Raw genomic sequence first — 19,446 nt, 5'->3', positions numbered from 1 at the left:
ATAGAAAGTTGAATTTCATTTTTGGCAGATTCAAGTGACGTACCGTACCGCCAGGTGTATCAGTGAAGATGTCTGTGCCTAATTCTCGTAGTTTAAATATGTACTCTAAAAGCAATCGATTGCTGTGTATATTCATAGCTACCACATAATTTGTAGACTCCGACACAGTCAGTATTTTAGGTTGGTAACTGAGTGCCACTCGACGTTTATATAGGATTGGCTGGAATGGGCGGTGGCTGACTTTGACGGCATTTGGTCGTATCCCCATCTCCCGGTCTACACCAAAATAAATGCTATGTAAATCGTTATTCTGATTTTTATTTTGGATGACAAAAATAATCAACTCTCTCTAGCCTCTGAGCAAAGTAATAACTCTAATCAGGTAATAAAGTATGCTAGCTCTGGCAGACTTCTCTTGCAGTTTGCAATTCTGTCACATTTATTTTAGTACAAAAGAATAATATTACAGAGGACGAAAAACTTGTAATGGAATTTCACATGCGAGACCTGAAATAAACAGACTATATTAAAAATATCACATTTCGTCGTAAAATATGAGTGAAAATTAGATCAGACTTGTGTGGAGAGATGACAAAGTAGGAATTACTGTGTTAGCAATCGGAGTGAGTGAAAGTGTGATTAAATATTAGACCATAGTAGTATATATTTACGATTAGACAATATCATTTAATCCTTTTCTCTGATAGTGAAGCAATTAACTTGTCCGAATATTTGGCCGCACATTTCCATGTGTCTGTGTGTTAATCAAGGAGAATCCATATCCTGTCTACAACTGAAGAACGTAATCATTCATGCCTGATGAATCATGCTTCCTTTGTAACCAAGCGGCGCTTTATTTGATCACGGTAATTAAAGCCAAAAGACTCCACGATGGAATAACAAAGCATGTAGATTCCAAAGAACCATATATTATGTTTAACATATATCAGTATATGTTGTTCATTGCCTTTTTTGATTTTATATAATACCTATTTTATTTACAGCCAAAACCTGAACTATGATGAAGTTTAAATCTGATCGTGACACAGGCAGGCAGCCTCAGTGAACTTATTGCCACCAACCAATTAACGAATGCCAGTCCGGCCATGTGTGCCATAAAAATCCAGGGAACAGAAACACATTCAAGCTTTATAAGTCTAAAGGTGATTATATAGTCTAATAGAAAATTTAGAATGAGCTACTTGAAGTATGTCATATTTGATATAGCAAAATCAATTCATAATGACTATAAGTGTTTCTTTCACTTTGCTATTCTGCATAGATATTAGATTCAAAAATTTACATTGCATCTGATTTATCATGTATGTTTTTCTCAATATATTTCAGATGGTTACGATACAATCACAAGAAGAGTTGTGGTAAAGTTCACACAAGGTGTACCCTTGCTAAACATGCTTGGTTGGGAAATTTGAATTGTGTTCTCATGTTATTGCAATATATTTTGAACCTACTTATGTTGGGAAACTCAAAATAAAGCCTGCTTCTGCACTATGTTCAAGTAAGTAATAGAATTGAATAATCATTGTGTTGGTGGGCTAGCGTTTAAAGCAAAGGTTCTCAAACAGGGGCCCAGGAGTAGTCGGATGGGGCCACAATGCTAGGGGCAGAACTGATTTCACCTTTCGTTTACATGAAAACTTCCTGTTATTCCCAGTTCCATGGCTGGGTAAGGTCATTTCGCAGGGTGTTTTTTACTTCAAAGTCAGTCATGAATTGTTTGTACATAATGGGGTTTGAAATCTATTAATCAAATTAACACTATAAATACCACCGGAATGATAAACAAGGGGCCATGAGTGCTAATGGCCTCCCAGAGGGGGCTGCAAATCATAGTAGGATTTGAATCACTGATTTATAGCATTAGAATTAATTATGATAGCATTGCAGGTTATTTAAATATTGGGTTCAAATCCCATATACCCATGGCCATGACCACAACAACTTAGAGCAGGGCGGGGCAACACAAACTTGGCTCATGAGCCCATTTATTTGGCACACGAGTGAGGCCTTTGAAACGAGATTATTCTCCTTCAGATAAAAAGTTTCAAGACTCTGAATTATTGGAATCTAATGAAACTCTGTGTTCATTTAGTTATTATCGTTTGTTAACAATCCGTTATCCATTTTTAAACTCTTTTTGTCCTTTCATGACATATGATTAAAAAGCATTATATTATGAAGTAACAACTGAGTGAGTTCTCGACACATTTTGTCGAGAAGAGTGCATCATTCATTTGGCTATATAGTTTGTCTATGCCACCTCTTATCTTCATTTCTGCTTGCTTTATGAAGTTGTACATCACATGTTGGTTAGAGTTACTTGCTAACTTAATGTTATAAATTGGTTATGGGAAAAGGTTTATTAAATCTTAATTACAGCAGTATTTCAGTACTACCTCTTGTTTTTCAGAAAAAAATTGGGTAGGGGGAAGGTCGGAAAATCAACTCTTACACTCATACTATATTCGAAATCACATATATATATGCTTTCAAACACGACAGTAGCGGATGGAATGTGTAGTTGGTGGTTACACTATAATCCACAGTGATGGGTCTGTTCCAGGATTAAACGCCACAAACAGAGGTTGAACACCCTACTTGCAAATGCGCCATGAAGGCAAGTTCTGGAATGAGTTTTCACTACTGCGTCATCATAGGCCATATCCCAAATGCGGCCGATTAAGTAGAAAACTAAGTTCACTTTATTAAGTGGTAAACGTCTAAGATCTTTAAAATATATAGAATCAAAATTTCCACAAAAGTGTTTACGTGATAACCCAAACCAGGGGTGCGCAACCGTTATCAATACAGGAGGGGCAGATGCAAATAATTGGGTGTAACCGCAGGCCACATCTTTATTTAACACAGGCTTTATAAATAATATTTCTGATATTTCTCATATCCACCCCATCACTTAGGTGTAATGAATTGGGTAGGCAATGCCGAACCAGAAAGAATCCAGTCCTTCAAACTAAAGCAAATCCCTATGAAGCAGTGGCAGCTTGCGTGGATCCTTGTTCAGAGCAATACCCATTACGAATAGAAACATGTCATGTAAAAAATATTGTTTTGACAAATAACCAGTCCACCTACTTTTTTTTTTTCAGATTTGAAAATGACATAGAGAGAATGATTTGAGACCTGGATTGTATTGGAAAATATCAAAGAAATGTACCTGCCCAATTATTATGGTCGTTGTCCTGATTGCAAGCTTCGTGGACATGTTTCTCTACTCTCCGAGCTACTACGCTTGAAAAGAAGACACCGGCTCGAAAGACTAGTTAACTTATCCACAATGGCCATATTGATCATCGTATTATTGATACTAAGCTCAGTGTTTTGTATCCCATTATTTGTGGGTCTTGTACATTCCGACGCTAAATGGATCGGTTCGAATTCTTTCGGTAGAAATAAACGAGCCGAACAGAGTGATAATGATGAGCTACTTGAAGTATGTCATATTTGATATAGCAGATTTCAACAGATTCACTAACCACCACTTCTGATTTATATACTGTGCTTTGGTACCTTGAAATTTATACACAAATTTATATTTATTTCGTATACACAATGTTTTTCCATGTTTGAATTTGTTATTTATTCTTCTGTGTCTGCTTTCTATTTAAGCTTTTTCTTATTTCACATTGAAATGTATTGTTTTTGTCTTGTTTTGATTGTTTTAAATGATTTTTTCTGTGATTGATACAAGATATTCATGCTAGTTTTTACCGATCCAAAAGTCATTAATATTTGAATCTGTCCCAAATCATTCAAAACTTGATAATCTAGAATTCTTTGCAATCAGGAAATTGTACTTTGACCTCGGGTTAATGCTTTAGATTTGATTAAAAATGCTAAATTTAGCTTGATTACACAAAATTTGACGCTCAGGAAGTATACTTACCAAGATGATGCACAAGCTGAACCCTAACCTGGTACCCATACTATGTTCAGGTTGTCCACCATCTTGGTACGAATACTTCGGGAGCACCCAAAATTTTACTCCATGTTACAAAATTTTTTAGTAAACTCCTATAATTATCGGGTACTATTATTCAAAGCTTTCAATTTTAATAATAAAAATTACAAATTTAAGTTTATAATTCAAATAACCTCTAGTCTATGAGAATTCATTAAAACAATCTAGAATCCTTTAAAAAAATATTTTTTTACTAATTCAGTCAAAAATCTCAAATTGATCTCAGTCAAGGTTTATAAGCTTTTTATTATCAAGTTTTAAATTCACTCTTTTAATGAAAATTTTCTCCCAGAGAAGTATCAATATACACAAGTTTTTTGAAAAACTTATAAACGGCTTTCTCTGATACACAATTTCTTATTCAAACCAGGGTTATTTTTTTATTATTATTTTCCATTGAAGCTGTTCTACTGTTTTACTTTTATATATTTGTCGTCTGAATCAGTTTTGTCACAATCCCTAAACCTCAATCTAAATCAGTGTTTCTCAAACTGTTCAAGTCGTATCTCCGTTTTTAGTATTTGTCAAGTCTCTTGCCTCACGTCAAAAATAACTAACTAACAATAAGCTACAAATAACAGATAGTGAGTATGTTTTATTCAAAAAAACGTGTTCAAAATGTAAGGATGGATTGTAAATATCCAACATAAGGTGGGCAAAATCAAATCTAACATATATTTTTATTTGGAATTAGCTCCACGAACCTCGAAAAATTGTCTACGCCCTCCTTGTGGGGCTCGTTCCGCTGTTTGAGAACCACTGACCTAAAGGTTTTCTAAATTGCCACTGGCAAAGCATATAATAGAACCAATTAGCGCCCAATACACATAACCTTACATTAAAATTAGAATTAAAACATAAAACTATCGCTTCTTTGAATATCTTCATTTTTGAGTAGACTTGTAGTTGTTGAAAAATCTGTGTCTTGACGCCTTGCTTAACCCTTTAAAAAGCTATGCTGTATTTTATTGCTTTTAATGATAACTACCACCCATATACACAATTCTAGGACCTCCTGAAGTATGCGCACCAAGATGGCGCACAACCTGAACTCGAGGTGTGTACCAGGTCAGGGTTCAGGCTTGTGCGACATCTTGGTGCGCATACTCCAGGAGTACCCAATTCTATTCGTAATCATATTCTATGTATGCTTATATATCGAGTTTACCTTTTAGTGTCACAATTTCAAATATTTGCATATCTCCAAAGACGGACCTCAATTTCCTATAGGGTCCTCTTGAAAAGCTCTATGCTGGAGTAATGACTTGCCCAGCGCCTTCTTAGGAGCATAGGTCAGACTTGGTAGAAAATTGAAGTCCTGTCAGATCTGCCCGTTCAGAGACTTCTTCGGAGCATAGTTCAAACCAAACTAGAGAATCCATGCCCAAAATGTATCTACCTGTCCAAACATTGATCAGAAAACCTGTTTAGCAATAAGATTAGGATTAATGACCTTATTTGGAGCAAAAGCTTAGCCCAACCAAAAACTTTGTTACTTCCAATTCTGATTTTTTATATTGACTTGTTCACAGCCTTGGTTCGAGCCTAGCAAGAGACCCATGCCCAAACATGTGTTATCTTATGCTATCTGCTATTCGTAGCTTGGAACATTTTTAAACCATATTTTCCGGTCTTCGATCGAAACCCCCTCCCTGTTTCGGTCTAACTCAGCAAAAAAGAAATTTTCCTCTCTTTGAAAATTTCTATATATATGCCCAAATCCGTGTTTAGAGAGCGGAGCGGGTACGAAACACCTTAAACCTTAAGGCAACAAGTTCCCGTCCAATTATGGCTTATTAAGTGGAGCAATTCTACCTTGAAACAATGTTTCCCAATTTTCAATGTTAATGCTCAAAATTATACAAGAGCTCAAACTTCCCTGAAAAGTGCAAAAATACATTATTTATTTATAAAGAAAAATTATTAAAATTTTTGCTATTTTACGTGTGTATTTTATTAGATTTGAAAATGTACTTTGAAATGCTTGTTTGTAAAGGAATCTGTGAATAAATTGAAAAAGACGATTTTAAGTGTTTTTGCTAAATTATGACGTCACTATAACGCTAGTTCCGCAGGAATACAACCCTCAATGTTTTACACTGGTATTGGTATCATTCGTTGGTACTGGTATCATGTTTCAAGCCTCCATATACCCCTAAGCAAGGTTCAGGGTCGAAATGAGATCATTCTGTGGGGGAGGAAAGTAGTTGAGACGATTTATCATATTGAAAAATAGTTCAAAGCCTTCTAATTCAGTCATTATTTTCCAAGTAGTGAGCTTGAGCTTTATAATACTCCGTCCGCCATTGTTAGACCAGAACAAGAGTAACTTAGAAACATGTGACCAGTGGGGATTTCCTTTATATTTATCAATATCTAGCTAACAACCTACTATCCCGCGTATTTCAAGTCACGTGATCGGCGCAGAAGCCCATCTGCCATGCCACAGCCATGCGCAGACGGACATCTTAACAGGAAGTTCAACTTCCTTACCGGAAGTTCCTAATTGCCATGCGCACGAAAATACTTAACTCCCATTGGCTGATTCAAAAATTCTCAACCTGCGCAGTAGATTACCGGTCACGTACTTGCCATGCGCGAGATTTTTGAAAAAATGACAGTTGCCAGATTTGGGAATTTCAGTTTTGAACGGTTTCAATTCGGAATCATACCGTTCAAGAACGATAATTTTCCGCGCATGGCAAGTGCATGTCCGTTCTGGTACTGCGCAGGTCACATGACTTCAGAATTTTCTGATTGGTCGCTTTTCGTCCAATTGAAATAGTTCTTTATTGCATTAGGGTTTAGGGGACCCCGCCCTCGTTACCATGAAGATAATGAGAGAACTGCCAGCATTCGGAAGAATCCTCAGCTAGGCTGCATGAGCTACACTTTCTACCGAGATTGAAACACTTCAATTACTGACTACTAGTAGGCCATTTAGGTACTTACTTTTGGTGAACTTTGCAAGACAGTTAGGCACGCAATTTTATTTTAATTGCGTTTTTACCACAGAGTTGAAACCTGCTTATCTAGGATTGTGATAATTAATATGTTTCAGCATTAGACGGCGCTGTGGTGCCTTACGGCTGAAGATAGCTTCGATTTCCATTCAACTACCTCACCCAGGGTGTAATAAGGATAGGCCTTAAAGATTGTGCAACTAAAAATGAAAGCTTTTTATCTATGAGTCAACTTCTTCTTGTACTAAGCTTTTCTCCGAGTGAAATCACCTTTAAAAAATTGTTTTCATGAATCTTAAATACTCAAGCCCATTCCTGCTTTTTTATATATCAGAGTGAAAACTGTCTTATTTACAGACAATGCCATAGGTTCTCAAAATGTTCCATAAGGAGCCCCAGGGCTTTTTGAGAGAAACCTAGAGGTTTCGCGAAAATTTTATTCACTTATTAAAATACTGAATATTTTTCAAACACATCGGAGTCATTAAATAAAGTAATTTTAGTTTACTCAGGGACATTAATCGGTAAATAATGTGTTATTATTTTACAAATTTATTGTGGGGCTCCGTAAATAATAGTCACAAGCACACAAAGCGGTTATATTTTGCATATGATGAATCTATTGCAAAAATCTTTATACTAAAAATGAATCATATTGAAAAACTGTTACCAAAATTTTATTTTTAAAATTGAAAATAGCACAATGCCTAAAAATGGATGTTATATGAAAGTAATTCTATAACAACTGATACTGAGTGGCGCTGCGAATGGGAGCCAATTTACAATCGGCTATTGACTCTGGGTTAGTGAAAATATAGACTTCCAAAACTGGACTGTGAAAAATTAGATTAGATTTTGACAAAATTAGACATAGATTTTGACAAAAATTAATTTTGAATCGATTCTTTTACGTTCTTCCCTAACAGTATAACCTTGCGGTCCATCAAGTCTCAAAGAAGGAAAATACCTCTATATTAGTGGTTCATATGAGGCGAGTTGTCCCCAATGTTTTGAGTAGGATAGAAGCCAATTAGAAATAAAATTATTGCCTGTCTGTTTTTTGAATAAAGCATATATGTATTATTCTTTCCTTATTAAAAGTTTGTTCAAAAATGCTTTGGATAGTTGCACATAAAATTTTATGATTTTTTGTAACTAATATTGCAATAATAGTGAAATGCATGAAACTAATATGTGAACGGAATTAGAATTATTAAGAAAATTACAGAATTTTATTCGGCTGTTTAATTACATCGCAATATATGTCACAAACTACACTATCTGAAAATATGCTTTACATATAAGATGACAGGGATAAATAGTTGGTTTCGGTGAAATTGGATCTCCAACCGCATGGCAGACTTTTATCCTTTTTTACTTCCAATAAAGGCTTCCCCCTAACAAACTTGGCCCTTAAGCGTAAATCAAACATTCAGATTGCACAAATATATTTCCGAAGCACACATATCACAACTATATAAGAAAGAACTATGACATCCACAATGCTGAATAATGTAGCAAAAACGTAAAAAATTTCATCATAATCGTACATTTCATGTAATCTAACAAAAAGGTTGTTTTCAGTTCAGTATAAAAAATTGGCCAACACTGGCGCTTCTTTTTCTGTAAATATGTCTTCTTAGCGGAACAATGCTTCAGTATAACTTTAACTGTATATTCTGTACATTAAATTTCTATCATAATTCTTCTTTAGATTCGGTTTTACTGTCACTTTCACTTGTGTCACTTGAACTATCGCCAGACTCTCCCTTTTGATTTTTCTTCGATGCTTTTTTCTTCTTTTTACTTTTCTTTCTCTTAGCTGTCTCTTCATCAACAACTTGATCATATTTTGTCTCCTTACCAGTCCATACTTCTCTTAGACATTCTATAGAATGGAACGAAAAGTATGAAAAAACAGTAACGTTTAGTTACTGGATGACCATTTGAAATCCTATTGTAGAATGAAAATCAACATTGTTGCTATATTTTGCAACAAGAAAAGTCTGACCAGTTGAGCTGGCGGAAACAAAGACTAGCTAATATGGAAATTTGAAATAAAATCAGTATCACCTTGGTTATTCTTTCCAAGAACAATGTCTTTACAAAGGAAGTCTTGAAGTGGTTTATCCTTCTGGTGATTAAAATACCAACTTTCAATGCTTTCTTCATGTCTTTCTAACATCATTTCGCACTGAATTGAAAGTTATTGATGTATTATTCATAACAATAAAAAATATTATAGCATTAAACACCCATTTCTGACTTTGGTTTTGAAGTGAGTTTACAATTTTAAAATCTGCCTTGTACGGGGATCTCTATGTATACAGAGCTTCTATAAAAAAAAAAACTATCTAAATTTCACCAAATTCAAAAAAAATCAGTATTTAGTAATTTTGGTTGTCTGAATTTGTAATAAAAACTATAAAATAGCATTAAATCTGAGGATATTCAGAGTTCCATTCTATCCCAACGGGGTTGAATTCAACGAGGATATTATAAACCAAAAAAAAACCATGGCCATCTCAATTTGTTGTCGTTTCCCCTCAAATGTTTATACCGGTATATATGGCGCGGCGGTGTGGCTCAACGGGCTAAGCATTAGGAATACGCTCGCCACTGCACCTCTAATTACTCTGCGTGGGTTCGCAGGTTCGAATCCCATGCAGGGATAGTTATGTGCGAGAGGATTGCTGGACTCCTCGCCGTCGTTGGGTGGTTCATGTAACCGCTTCCTCCACCACCAAGTCCATGCTTCCGAAAACAAACAATATAACTAATCCCATACCCGACTTGGAATGGTAACCGGTCGAGAGGCCGTGGTTCGCCATATGGATAAGCTGTCTTATCGGCTTTCCTCTCCCCCAAGATAAATATGTAAATCCTAATCCTGATCCTATATATTTGAAACTAATGAGAAGCAGAATAGGATGTGGATTATGACATTTACAATTGCTTAATATGATAGTTGGAATCATGTTTTGAACTTAAAGTTACCTGCTTTTTCATCAAGCTTATTTCAACAGACGGTTCATCCCACATATCTTCTGGAATGCCCAATTCAACTTTCACTCCTTTTTCTCGTAATCCATGGAGTGTTTTGAAAGTTTCACTCATTCCCTTTAGTGAACAAGAAATAAAATTGTTAGCAATTTCTGCATGTACTTTTCAAGTTATATACCAGGACAAGAAACACAGGAGAACCATACACCAGTTATACTATGAATTCCATGTTAAGAATACTAATAATACCTTCGCAAATCTTAAACTTCCTTTTCTTTCTTTATGAATATTATACTCCATAATCTTTTCGCAAATTCCATCCATTACTTCAATTAGTCGTAACTCACTGAAATGAATTACTGAATTTTAATCATGTCAGAAATCACAAGCACTAAATATTTGCAATTTAACATAATAGGCCTATAACACATCTCTAAATGGATCGTACACTTGCTTGAATTACATGATATCGGTACACAGAATGAATTCACATGAATAAAATACCATAGCACATCGTGTTAAAACAAGTGACAATTAAAAACATTCAAGTCTTACGATGTTGCATATGAAATGTCTTTCTTTTTTCTAGAATCAAGTCCATGCCCTGTACGCAAAACTTCTTTTGATTTCCCAGTCTCATCTAGTCTTGATTTGAACTCAGTAACAAAATATTTGCAAACTAAATGCAAGAATAAATAGTTCAGGTATAGAAGATTTGAAAACAATATTTATTTGGGGTTCTCAACCCGGGGTTCGCAAACCCCCAGGGGTCCACGAGAGGATTTCCAGGAGTACTTGGATGACAGTCGAGTTTTCGTGTGTTGCTTTTTTTAATATCCTTTGACAAAGAAAGTAACTACACAAGGAAAATAAGTGCGTGCCAATTGAAACTTTTCCCTGATCTTGCGTTGTTGTGATTGTAACGCAACAATGTGAAATGCACGGCTTGGCAGTTAGTCAACATATCACAATTTAGTTTGGTGTCTGATTACTGGGGGTTCGCAATGATTGTTTCGTGACTCGGGGGGTACTTAACAGAGAAAAGGTTGAGAACCCCTGAACTAGATGGTAGTATGGGCAGATTTTTCGTTCTCCACCATTGAAAAAAATACTATATATTAAGAATGGGACAAGTCCGGCATTACAGAGATCCGAGTAATGGGTCAAGGACTCGAATCGAATCCTCCGAGTCCGTGACGTCACAATGTAAAAGTAGAAAAACCCATTTTTGACCATATTACAGCGTCGCGCGCTCACAAACATACATCGTAGCCCATATTTTTTCCCTAATGATTCCGCAGATAGCTGTTGAATCAATTTAAAAATATATTTGTCTTCTTTTTTGGTGGCCATAATACAAACGTAAACGTGAGTCAATGTGCGCCTTGACTGTGAAATGGATTTCCAGCCCACCCCCGTGCGTCAATTCTGGGAGGCTATTTAGGAATTCTTACATGTCAATATGAAAAATAAAAAGCTTTTGACTACAATGCTTTCCCATAATTCCAGATATTTCTAGCCTCAAATTTACTATGTCATGTACGCAAATGGTAGAGAAATGCCACTCGTCGTCAATATAATGCTTGCAATTTAGTAGTTCATGTAAACGTTCCAAAACTCTCCATGCTTTCCATTGCTCCCTTTTTAATGAAAGCATTGCACGTAATAAACTCGATTTAAAAGAGGTATTTATGAGATTCCCCCTTGGGTTGATCTTGCACATGTTTCATATTTATTTACGCGAATAGAAAACTCAAAAATATTGCGCTAACACATATTCTATTGTGTACCACCATGGTACCATGTATACCAAAAAGGATAGGTAGTTTGAGGCGACTGGCGCATCTTTGTTGTAAGCTACCAATAGTTTTTAACTTGCGTTATATTATCTGGATATCTGTCGTCGTTTTTCTTAGGAGTGTTTATAATACACACATGAAAATGATGATATTGTTATATATCCAACCTTGAATTTCAACTAGTTATGGTATGTAGTGAGATTTATAGGGGTAACAGTACAAACATAGGCGTAAATTAGTAAAAACAGAATTGATTATAGACTCGATAAAAACGACGTGGACTCGAAATCGAATCCATGTCCAAAAAATGCCTTGATTCGACTTGAATCTTAGTCCAGATCCGAATCCCGGCCCATTCCCACTATATATTGAAAAACATGTCATAACGTTTGAAAGAGGCTGGACAAAATAAACTTTAGTTAACTATTTCCCCACATTAAAACATTTGAATGTGTTTCGAGGTCCCACTGAAATAAAAAATTAAGCCCTGCTAAGAAATGCTAATGCCAGATTGTTATGAAAATTTAACGTGTAAGTACATTAGTAGATAATTCCAAGCAGACAACATAATCATGTTCCCAGGCCTCAGTTCCCTTTTCAAGCTAAAAAAAAGTAAATTTCTGTCAGTCTGAAGTCTTTTTGAGAAAAATATCTGAAATTTTGAATGTTTCTGCGTTTTCATATTTCAAGAAACTTTCCTTCAGTATGTTCTATGTTTTTAAGTAGTTATTTTCAGAACTTCCAAATATTTCGGAGGTCTGGTGTATATACAGATATATATATACAAATATAGACTTTCAGAAAAAAGGGGTGATCATAGTTATGTTACGAAAGAAAGAAATCATAATCTATAAAATCAAATCTTTACCTTCACATTGTGTTGGCTCTTCAAGATCATATTCATCAGCGATTACTTCATGAAGTGTCAAAAATATGCCATACAGCAAAAGACAATACCACAAAGTGTCCATAATGATATAATGTTTATAACATCCACGTCTGGCTGATGAAAGATTGGTTCTCAATTAACCTTTAGACGTTGGCACTTGGCAGTCTTGGATTCACCAAACTGCCAAATCCTAATACTAACTAGATCATAATCAGATATTATTTTGATTCATTCGCAAAAAATAAAACAATACACATGAAAGGGAAGGTAAAAAATATGGGAAGTGAACAAAACCTAATACCGGTATTAAGCACATAACGTATTACAGCATTAAACGCCTTCACCCACCTTCAGGATCTTAGGAAAAAGAAAGCAAATCACAACAATTCTACAAACCCTTCTCTAATCCTAGCCCATGCATACATGAAGTAATAAATTTGTATTCTTCTCTTTATTAGATGCGAAAAATAACATCTGCTATGCACACTACAAATGTAAAAGTAAAGGAATACGGTACCGTACCGGTGCCTAGTCTAGGATCACCATATTTGAAAAAGCAAAATTCCAGACAGTGCATGACTATTTTCATGACCAATGTTCCGTATTAAAAGTGTGCACTGTAGGATTGCAGATGCAGTAAAATACCGGATTCCGGACATTTGAGCATTTTTTAAATTCTTCCCGGAGGCAAAATTTAACCCTAAATTCCGGACATGTCCGGAATTTTCCGGACGGTATGGCAACACTAACCTGGTCACAATTATTTTTTGTTTTATACACAGGCACAGCCTACATTATCTTAATGAACAAGGTTAAAGCTTAAACGCGCATTATAATCATTGTCTGACTACTGCGAGGTAGTGATTTGTGCATGACGAGCGTCTGATGCTTCCGCTTTACAGCTATCACGAACGCAATGAAACTGGACTGACAAAACGAAACGATTTAAAAAAAGAATTTGGTATGCGTCAAAGTGACTATGAAGTCGCTCTCGCAGTGCTTGTCGGCTGTGCACACTGCGATTTAATTCTAAAAAGTTAAAGGAGCGAATTGTTCGTGAATGAATCGAAAAAAGAATCTATATCTATAGTAAATGGAGATACAGTATCACTCTTGCTAGTGACAGCACATTCAGATATTTGCACCCCAAACCTGCGAGAAGGATATATACTTTTGCACCCACAGATTTTCAGCGCCCGCGGGCTGAACGTTTGCCCCCGTGGACATTTGCAGACGTTTGCACTCACAAGCATTTTCAATAAAAGAAAATATCTCTGTTTGACGTAACTTTTCAATATTGAATATATATAATATGCAATTCAAGAGTCCTGCTGCACACTAACACAAATATATTTCTGTAACGTTTCGTCTGACCAAAATCAGACTTCCTCAGACAAGCAGTTTACAACAATGACAAGAAAAGAGCAATCATGCAGTTTAAATATGGCGATAAATAAAGTTGTTTGAAATTATGGTATATTATGCTATTTTATTCCTGCTACAGCATCCTTGCATTACATGCATACGGATCCACTAGCGCAAAGGCATAGAGAAAGGATTGGGAGTTGGTCTCGCGCAACCTCTACTGATCGTTGAATATATATACTTGTTCTTTTTTTGAGTTATAATGGCGTCTACAAATGCGAAATGTTTTTGACCCGTTCGTAGGTCTTTCTTGAACTAAGTCCAAGAACAAAAGTCCACGCAGTCGTTGGTCCACGTGATTCAAGTTCACTTTTTAAGTTCATTACTTGTTTTAACATAAAAAATATTCATCACTCCTCAACAAATGTAATCGAAGTCTCGTTTACGTCATAAAGATTTATTGATTCGTCAACCAAAAACAGCCGTAAATGAAAGCAAAATATAATAGATCATAGGTTGGTTGTTACCAACGACTAACGTTGTTACAAACGACTGTAAACATTTAAATTAATATACGTCAAGCATACCGTATTTGCTCGTTTAAAATAGCCCGGGCGCTTATTTTTTTAAACATACTTACTAACCGGGCCCTTATTCAAGCCGGCCCTTATTCAAGCAGGGGCGCTTGTTATTTTTAAAGTAAAATTACACACAAAAATACCGGTAGATAAGATCGATCGTTACAATAATTAATACCGTATATTGTCATTTCCAGTTCTCAAGTATGATTTAAACAAGAATAATGAAAATTTTGACTTTTTCTACGCAAAAAAAAAAAACTTTTACACCGGGCGGGTATTCAAGCACCGGCCCTTATTTATTTTTATGTCCTGTTCACACCGGCGGCTATTCAAACGGGCCCTTTCAAGACCGGGCGTTAAAACGAGCATTTACGGTAATTGAAATATTGAAATGAAATTTTGCCGGAGAAAATGACTGTGGATAAAAATATACGCAGGTGCAAATATGCACGGGTGCAATTGTCCATGAGTGCAGACCGGTAGTTCCGAATTTACGTACGGGGTGCAAATGTCCATGGATACAAATGTACACGGAAGCAAATATGGCAATAGACCGAGGCAAATTTCTGAAACTGATGCCCCTTTCACGGCCTCTCGTCCGGTTACCATCCCGTGTCGGGTATGGGATTAGTTTAGTTATTTGTTTTCGGAAGCATGAACCTGATGGTGGAGGAAGTCGTACCGACCAGCGGTTACGTGAACCACCCTACGGCGGCGACAAGTCCAGCAATCTAGGCCGCGAGCCGAGGCCCTGAAAAACGCCTAGAAAGTGAGTTTCGTAGCGCACATCAGGTAACTACCTGAAAATGATTTTAAAACGTTTCTTAAAAATTTAGTAACAAATATTGCCTTGTTCCCACTTCCAAAAGTTGCACGTTTCACGGAAAAGACGCTTTTACGACGAGAAATATGTGCTAAGATCTGTCCTATATTCTCTACTTTTTCGGCAATGAACAATGACTTCTGCATGACGTAACATTTGAATCGAATCAGCTGTTAGCGAGAGGATGAATATTAGCTATTACTGCTCGACCTTGCGTTGAGTTGGGCAGCCTTTCCATAGCCCTGTTTATTTATTATTAGCTAAGTTAAGCTAGGACGTTGTTGAAAAATGTATAAGTAAGTTATTAAACACTTGTAGATCATTACCACGGATATGGGCCGTGAGACGAAGCCTTGAAAACGCCCAGAAAATGAGTTTCGTAGCGCACATCTGGTAACTAAATAAATTCTTCAGTTTTGTGGGAAAATGAACATACTGAACGCATTACAGCTTGTTCCACAATCCTGATGCGAAATTGAATATAAGAGGTTCCCGGAAATTCAATAACCATAAGTTTACAACACATACATAATAACTATGCAATTCGAGAGCTCTACAGCACACTAACACAACTATATTCCTGTAATGTTTTGCCTGACCAAAATCGGACTTCCTCAGTCAATCATAATTTATTAGGTAGATTACGATAAATATGGCATACATGTAACCAACAACAATAATACTTTAATTGTGTGACAGGAGTCGCGAGTGACCTCGAAAGCAGCGACACCAACAACGCTGATTCACATTAGCGAATAAATTTTATGTAATAACCAAAAGCAGTTTACAACAAGAACAGCATAAAAAGCTACATCCATTTTATAGAAGCTATCAAACGTATTTATTTTTAAGCAATGAAGTCACAAATTAACATCGTGAGCACGAAAACACAAATAAGAGAAATTTACCGGAAAAGTCAAGAAAATTAAATGAATGTACAATATGTACATAACATAGTGAACAGAAATATTACAATTAGTCTTTTTTTAGTTTATGTGGTTATGTATTCGAACAAAGGCAATATTATTTCTAGAAACAGGACTACGACACTGACAACTGTCCTGAAAAACAAACAAATAAATGATACTTATTAAATCAACTGCAATATCTAATTCACTTTCTTCTGAATTGTTTTCGAAATCCACTATCTCGAAAATCGACTTTTCCTCTATAAGTGTACTGTGATTTTTGCAGTCAATACAAAAACAAAAATCTGTGCAATTTAAGTTGATTTTGGCACACTTGCATAAATTATTTTGACTATTTTTCTTACACTTGCAGTTTGCCAACTCAAGAACTGATTTGAGGGCCACATGCTTCTTCAGTGAATCATTGTTGGGTGGCAGAGTATAATCCTTATGTTTGCCAGTGTTAAATAGACGTCCCCTGGTATCATTTACATTCTTCATATCCTCTTCATACAGTGAACAAACAAATTCATCAGCTTTATTTATTAATGCCTCGTTAACCTCAAAAGATCTTCATAGTTGAGAAAAAAATGAATTGAAAACCTCAATGAAGTCTCCAACATGAGTTTGATGGGCAGTTCCAATTGCAGAAAAGTGATGAAGTATTTCGATATGAATAGCCCATCTAAGCTGTTTGCAACTATTATAATTCTCATATACCTTTACGCTTCAAGACTTCTTGTTTAATCCATTTTATAGCACTGATAACAGCAGGGATTAGAGCCTGCGTTAGGTAGGATTGGTGGAACATTGCCGTTTTCTTTTGTAGTACAGTATCTAAAATGGGGGAGAAAATCATATTTGGAACAGTCACTAAATACTAACTAATACAATTTTATCTGATGTACTCAATGAGCGTATATATGCTCATTGCATGTACTACAGTCCAGCAATGTTTGCATACCATTACTTGACTATATCTACACTAAATTTTGATTTATCACAGTCTGAAATGCCCTATGACAGTATGAGCATGGACTATAGACTATATTTTAAAACATCAACTGTCTGTCTACAACTTGATTTCTCACCTCTCAATCGTTTCCAATGCTACTTTCTTTCCACTCCGGCATAACTTATCATTGCTTCCCAGGTTCTTGTCGACTCTAAGAATTTAGATTTAGACCAACCGACATTAGTAAAATTGATTATTTTCTTCTCTTTCACACAACCGTGCATTACAAAAACAGCCATTAATTTCTATTTCCAAATATGCTGTGGCCTATATAGTAGTATAAGTCTGCTGAATAGTCAAAAAGAGCCATTAAATTAATCATAAACATTTCATGCAAGCCAGAAAATATCGTTGTTTGTGACATATCATTCTAGGTCTAGCCTTCCTTGGAGTTACCGCACTGTACCTATTTAACAACGTCTTATGAGCTAGTGCTCAACTAAAATTGCTATTTATGGTAAGGATATACAAGTGTTTAATATCTTACTTATACTTTTCAACACCTCCTTAGAATAACTGAACTAATAATAACTGAAAAAAACCATGGAAAGGCTACTCAACGCAAAAGCGAGCAGTAGTTGTACATCTGATATATTTATCCGACCACTGGGGATCCACCTACAGCTGACTAATTTGATTGTTACGTCATGCAAAAGTCTGCGTTCATTGGCCCATGATACCGGAAAAGCAGAGAAAATAGGACAGATGGTAACACATATTTATTGTAGTAAAAGCGTCTTTTCTGTAAAACGTGCAACTTTTGGAAGTGGAAACAAGGCAATATTTGTTACTAAATCTCTAAGGAACATTTTAAAATCATTTTCAGGTAGTTACCTTATGTGCGCTACGAAACTGAAAGATAAATGACCTCGGCTCGCGACCAAATCCTCGAGCACATAACTATCCCCGCATTTGGATTCGAACGTGCCAAACCAACCCACGCAGAGTAATCAGAGGTATGGTGGCGACACTGAACTTTATAAATGAGAATAAATAAATTAAAAGGGTAAGTAAGAGCGGAATGTTCGTGACATTTTTATTTAAATAATCAAACAGAGCAACGAACTCACTCTTATAATGAGATGCCCGGGACGACTATGGCCCATCTAAACACGCCCCTGATGCGCATAAGCATAGGTGCAAATGCTCACGGGCGCAACATTCATGGATACAAATGTCCGTGGTTGAAATATGTATCGGAGGGTGTTAAGAGTTGTGGGTAAAAGTGTCCATTGATGCAAGTGGCGTAGCAAAACTCTCGTGAGCCCATCCCCCGCAAAAATATTTTGTGGAAATGACCCTAAAAACTTTCGGACATAAGCTAAAACAACGCTTTTTTTATTTCATCGAAAAGCATAACATTTCGCTATTAAATAGCAATGGTAACCTAAAATTTGCCGTTTATCTTAGTTACTTTAATTTTTTCATACGTGCTTCCTCTTCTGCGTTTCAGTGCGCCACTGAGAGGTTCCTAATTTTGCCCGTGCCATCAAACCACGAGACGCCAAAAATCGACGACTTCCTGGCATTGTTACGTAACAAAACGATTTGAGCAGAACTAACATCAACATTATAAGATGTGCATTACTGGTTTTGCAATACAGCTCATGGTTTTGCGGCTTAAATTTCTAAATTCCAACCGTTTGGGCCCGCCCGCGACCGCGGGGGTTGCGGGGGTGAATGCTACGCCACTCGTTGATGCGAAACACTCGCACGTGCGCACAAATATAATGGAACCGGGATAGATGGAGTGAATTTCTTATCATTGTAACGTTAACGACAACAACCATTCGCGAGGTGACAGCAATGAGTTTCCCGCGAGTGGCGAATAAATTTCCCCTAATGTTGGAAGGCCGACGTTGTACCGCGACTTGCGAGAGTGAAGGCAATCTTTGACTGGAGATGAGCTGTCAGTTTGTGGTTCCTGTGGAGCAGAGCACATTTATGTTTTGGCTTGAGGTCGTAGGCTTGTTTCGATTTTAATATATATTGTCAATACAGGAATGAATTGGTGTATTATAATATTCAATAATACGTCTGTACATGCAGCACTCAACTCGCTCCAGTCCAGACTGCTGGACTGTGACTTTATAGTCTACT

At 36.3% G+C, this 19,446-nt stretch overlaps 1 protein-coding gene and 1 long non-coding RNA gene across 2 annotated transcripts; one reads left to right on the top strand and one right to left on the bottom strand.

The window, feature by feature from the left end:
- The first annotated feature begins 883 nt into the window (after positions 1-883).
- Positions 884-3,456, top strand: LOC120346654 (uncharacterized). The gene is made up of 3 exons (XR_013477554.1): positions 884-1,163; positions 1,348-1,519; positions 3,129-3,456. It is a non-coding gene; the product is annotated as an uncharacterized LOC120346654 (long non-coding RNA).
- Positions 3,457-7,624: 4,168 nt separating this feature from the next.
- LOC120346369 (protein canopy 4-like) lies at positions 7,625-12,875 on the bottom strand. Its single transcript, XM_039416083.2, has 6 exons — positions 12,634-12,875; positions 10,522-10,645; positions 10,216-10,312; positions 9,961-10,083; positions 9,037-9,157; positions 7,625-8,851 (listed from the first exon to the last, which is right to left on the bottom strand). Exons 1-6 carry the CDS (start codon positions 12,734-12,736, stop codon positions 8,661-8,663), a joined length of 759 nt encoding a protein of 252 aa, XP_039272017.2. The 5' UTR covers positions 12,737-12,875; the 3' UTR covers positions 7,625-8,660.
- Between the last annotated feature and the right edge of the window lie 6,571 nt (positions 12,876-19,446).

Source organism: Styela clava, chromosome 8, assembly GCF_964204865.1.
Source record: "Styela clava chromosome 8, kaStyClav1.hap1.2, whole genome shotgun sequence".
Classification (NCBI taxonomy): domain Eukaryota; kingdom Metazoa; phylum Chordata; class Ascidiacea; order Stolidobranchia; family Styelidae; genus Styela; species Styela clava.
The sequence above is the reverse complement of the archived record's forward strand: the minus strand, read 5'-3'. Positions and strand labels throughout refer to the sequence as shown.

Bases quoted from the DNA above. Each gene is read 5' to 3' on its own strand.
- LOC120346369 (XM_039416083.2), bottom strand. From the start codon at position 12,736: ATGGACACTTTGTGGTATTGTCTTTTGCTGTATGGCATATTTTTGACA. The intron at 10,646-12,633 runs GTAAAGATTTGA...TCTTGCATTTAG, and splicing joins AGAGCCAACACAATGTGAAG to TTTGCAAATATTTTGTTACT. The intron at 10,313-10,521 runs GTAAGACTTGAA...AATTCATTTCAG, and splicing joins GACATTTCATATGCAACATC to TGAGTTACGACTAATTGAAG.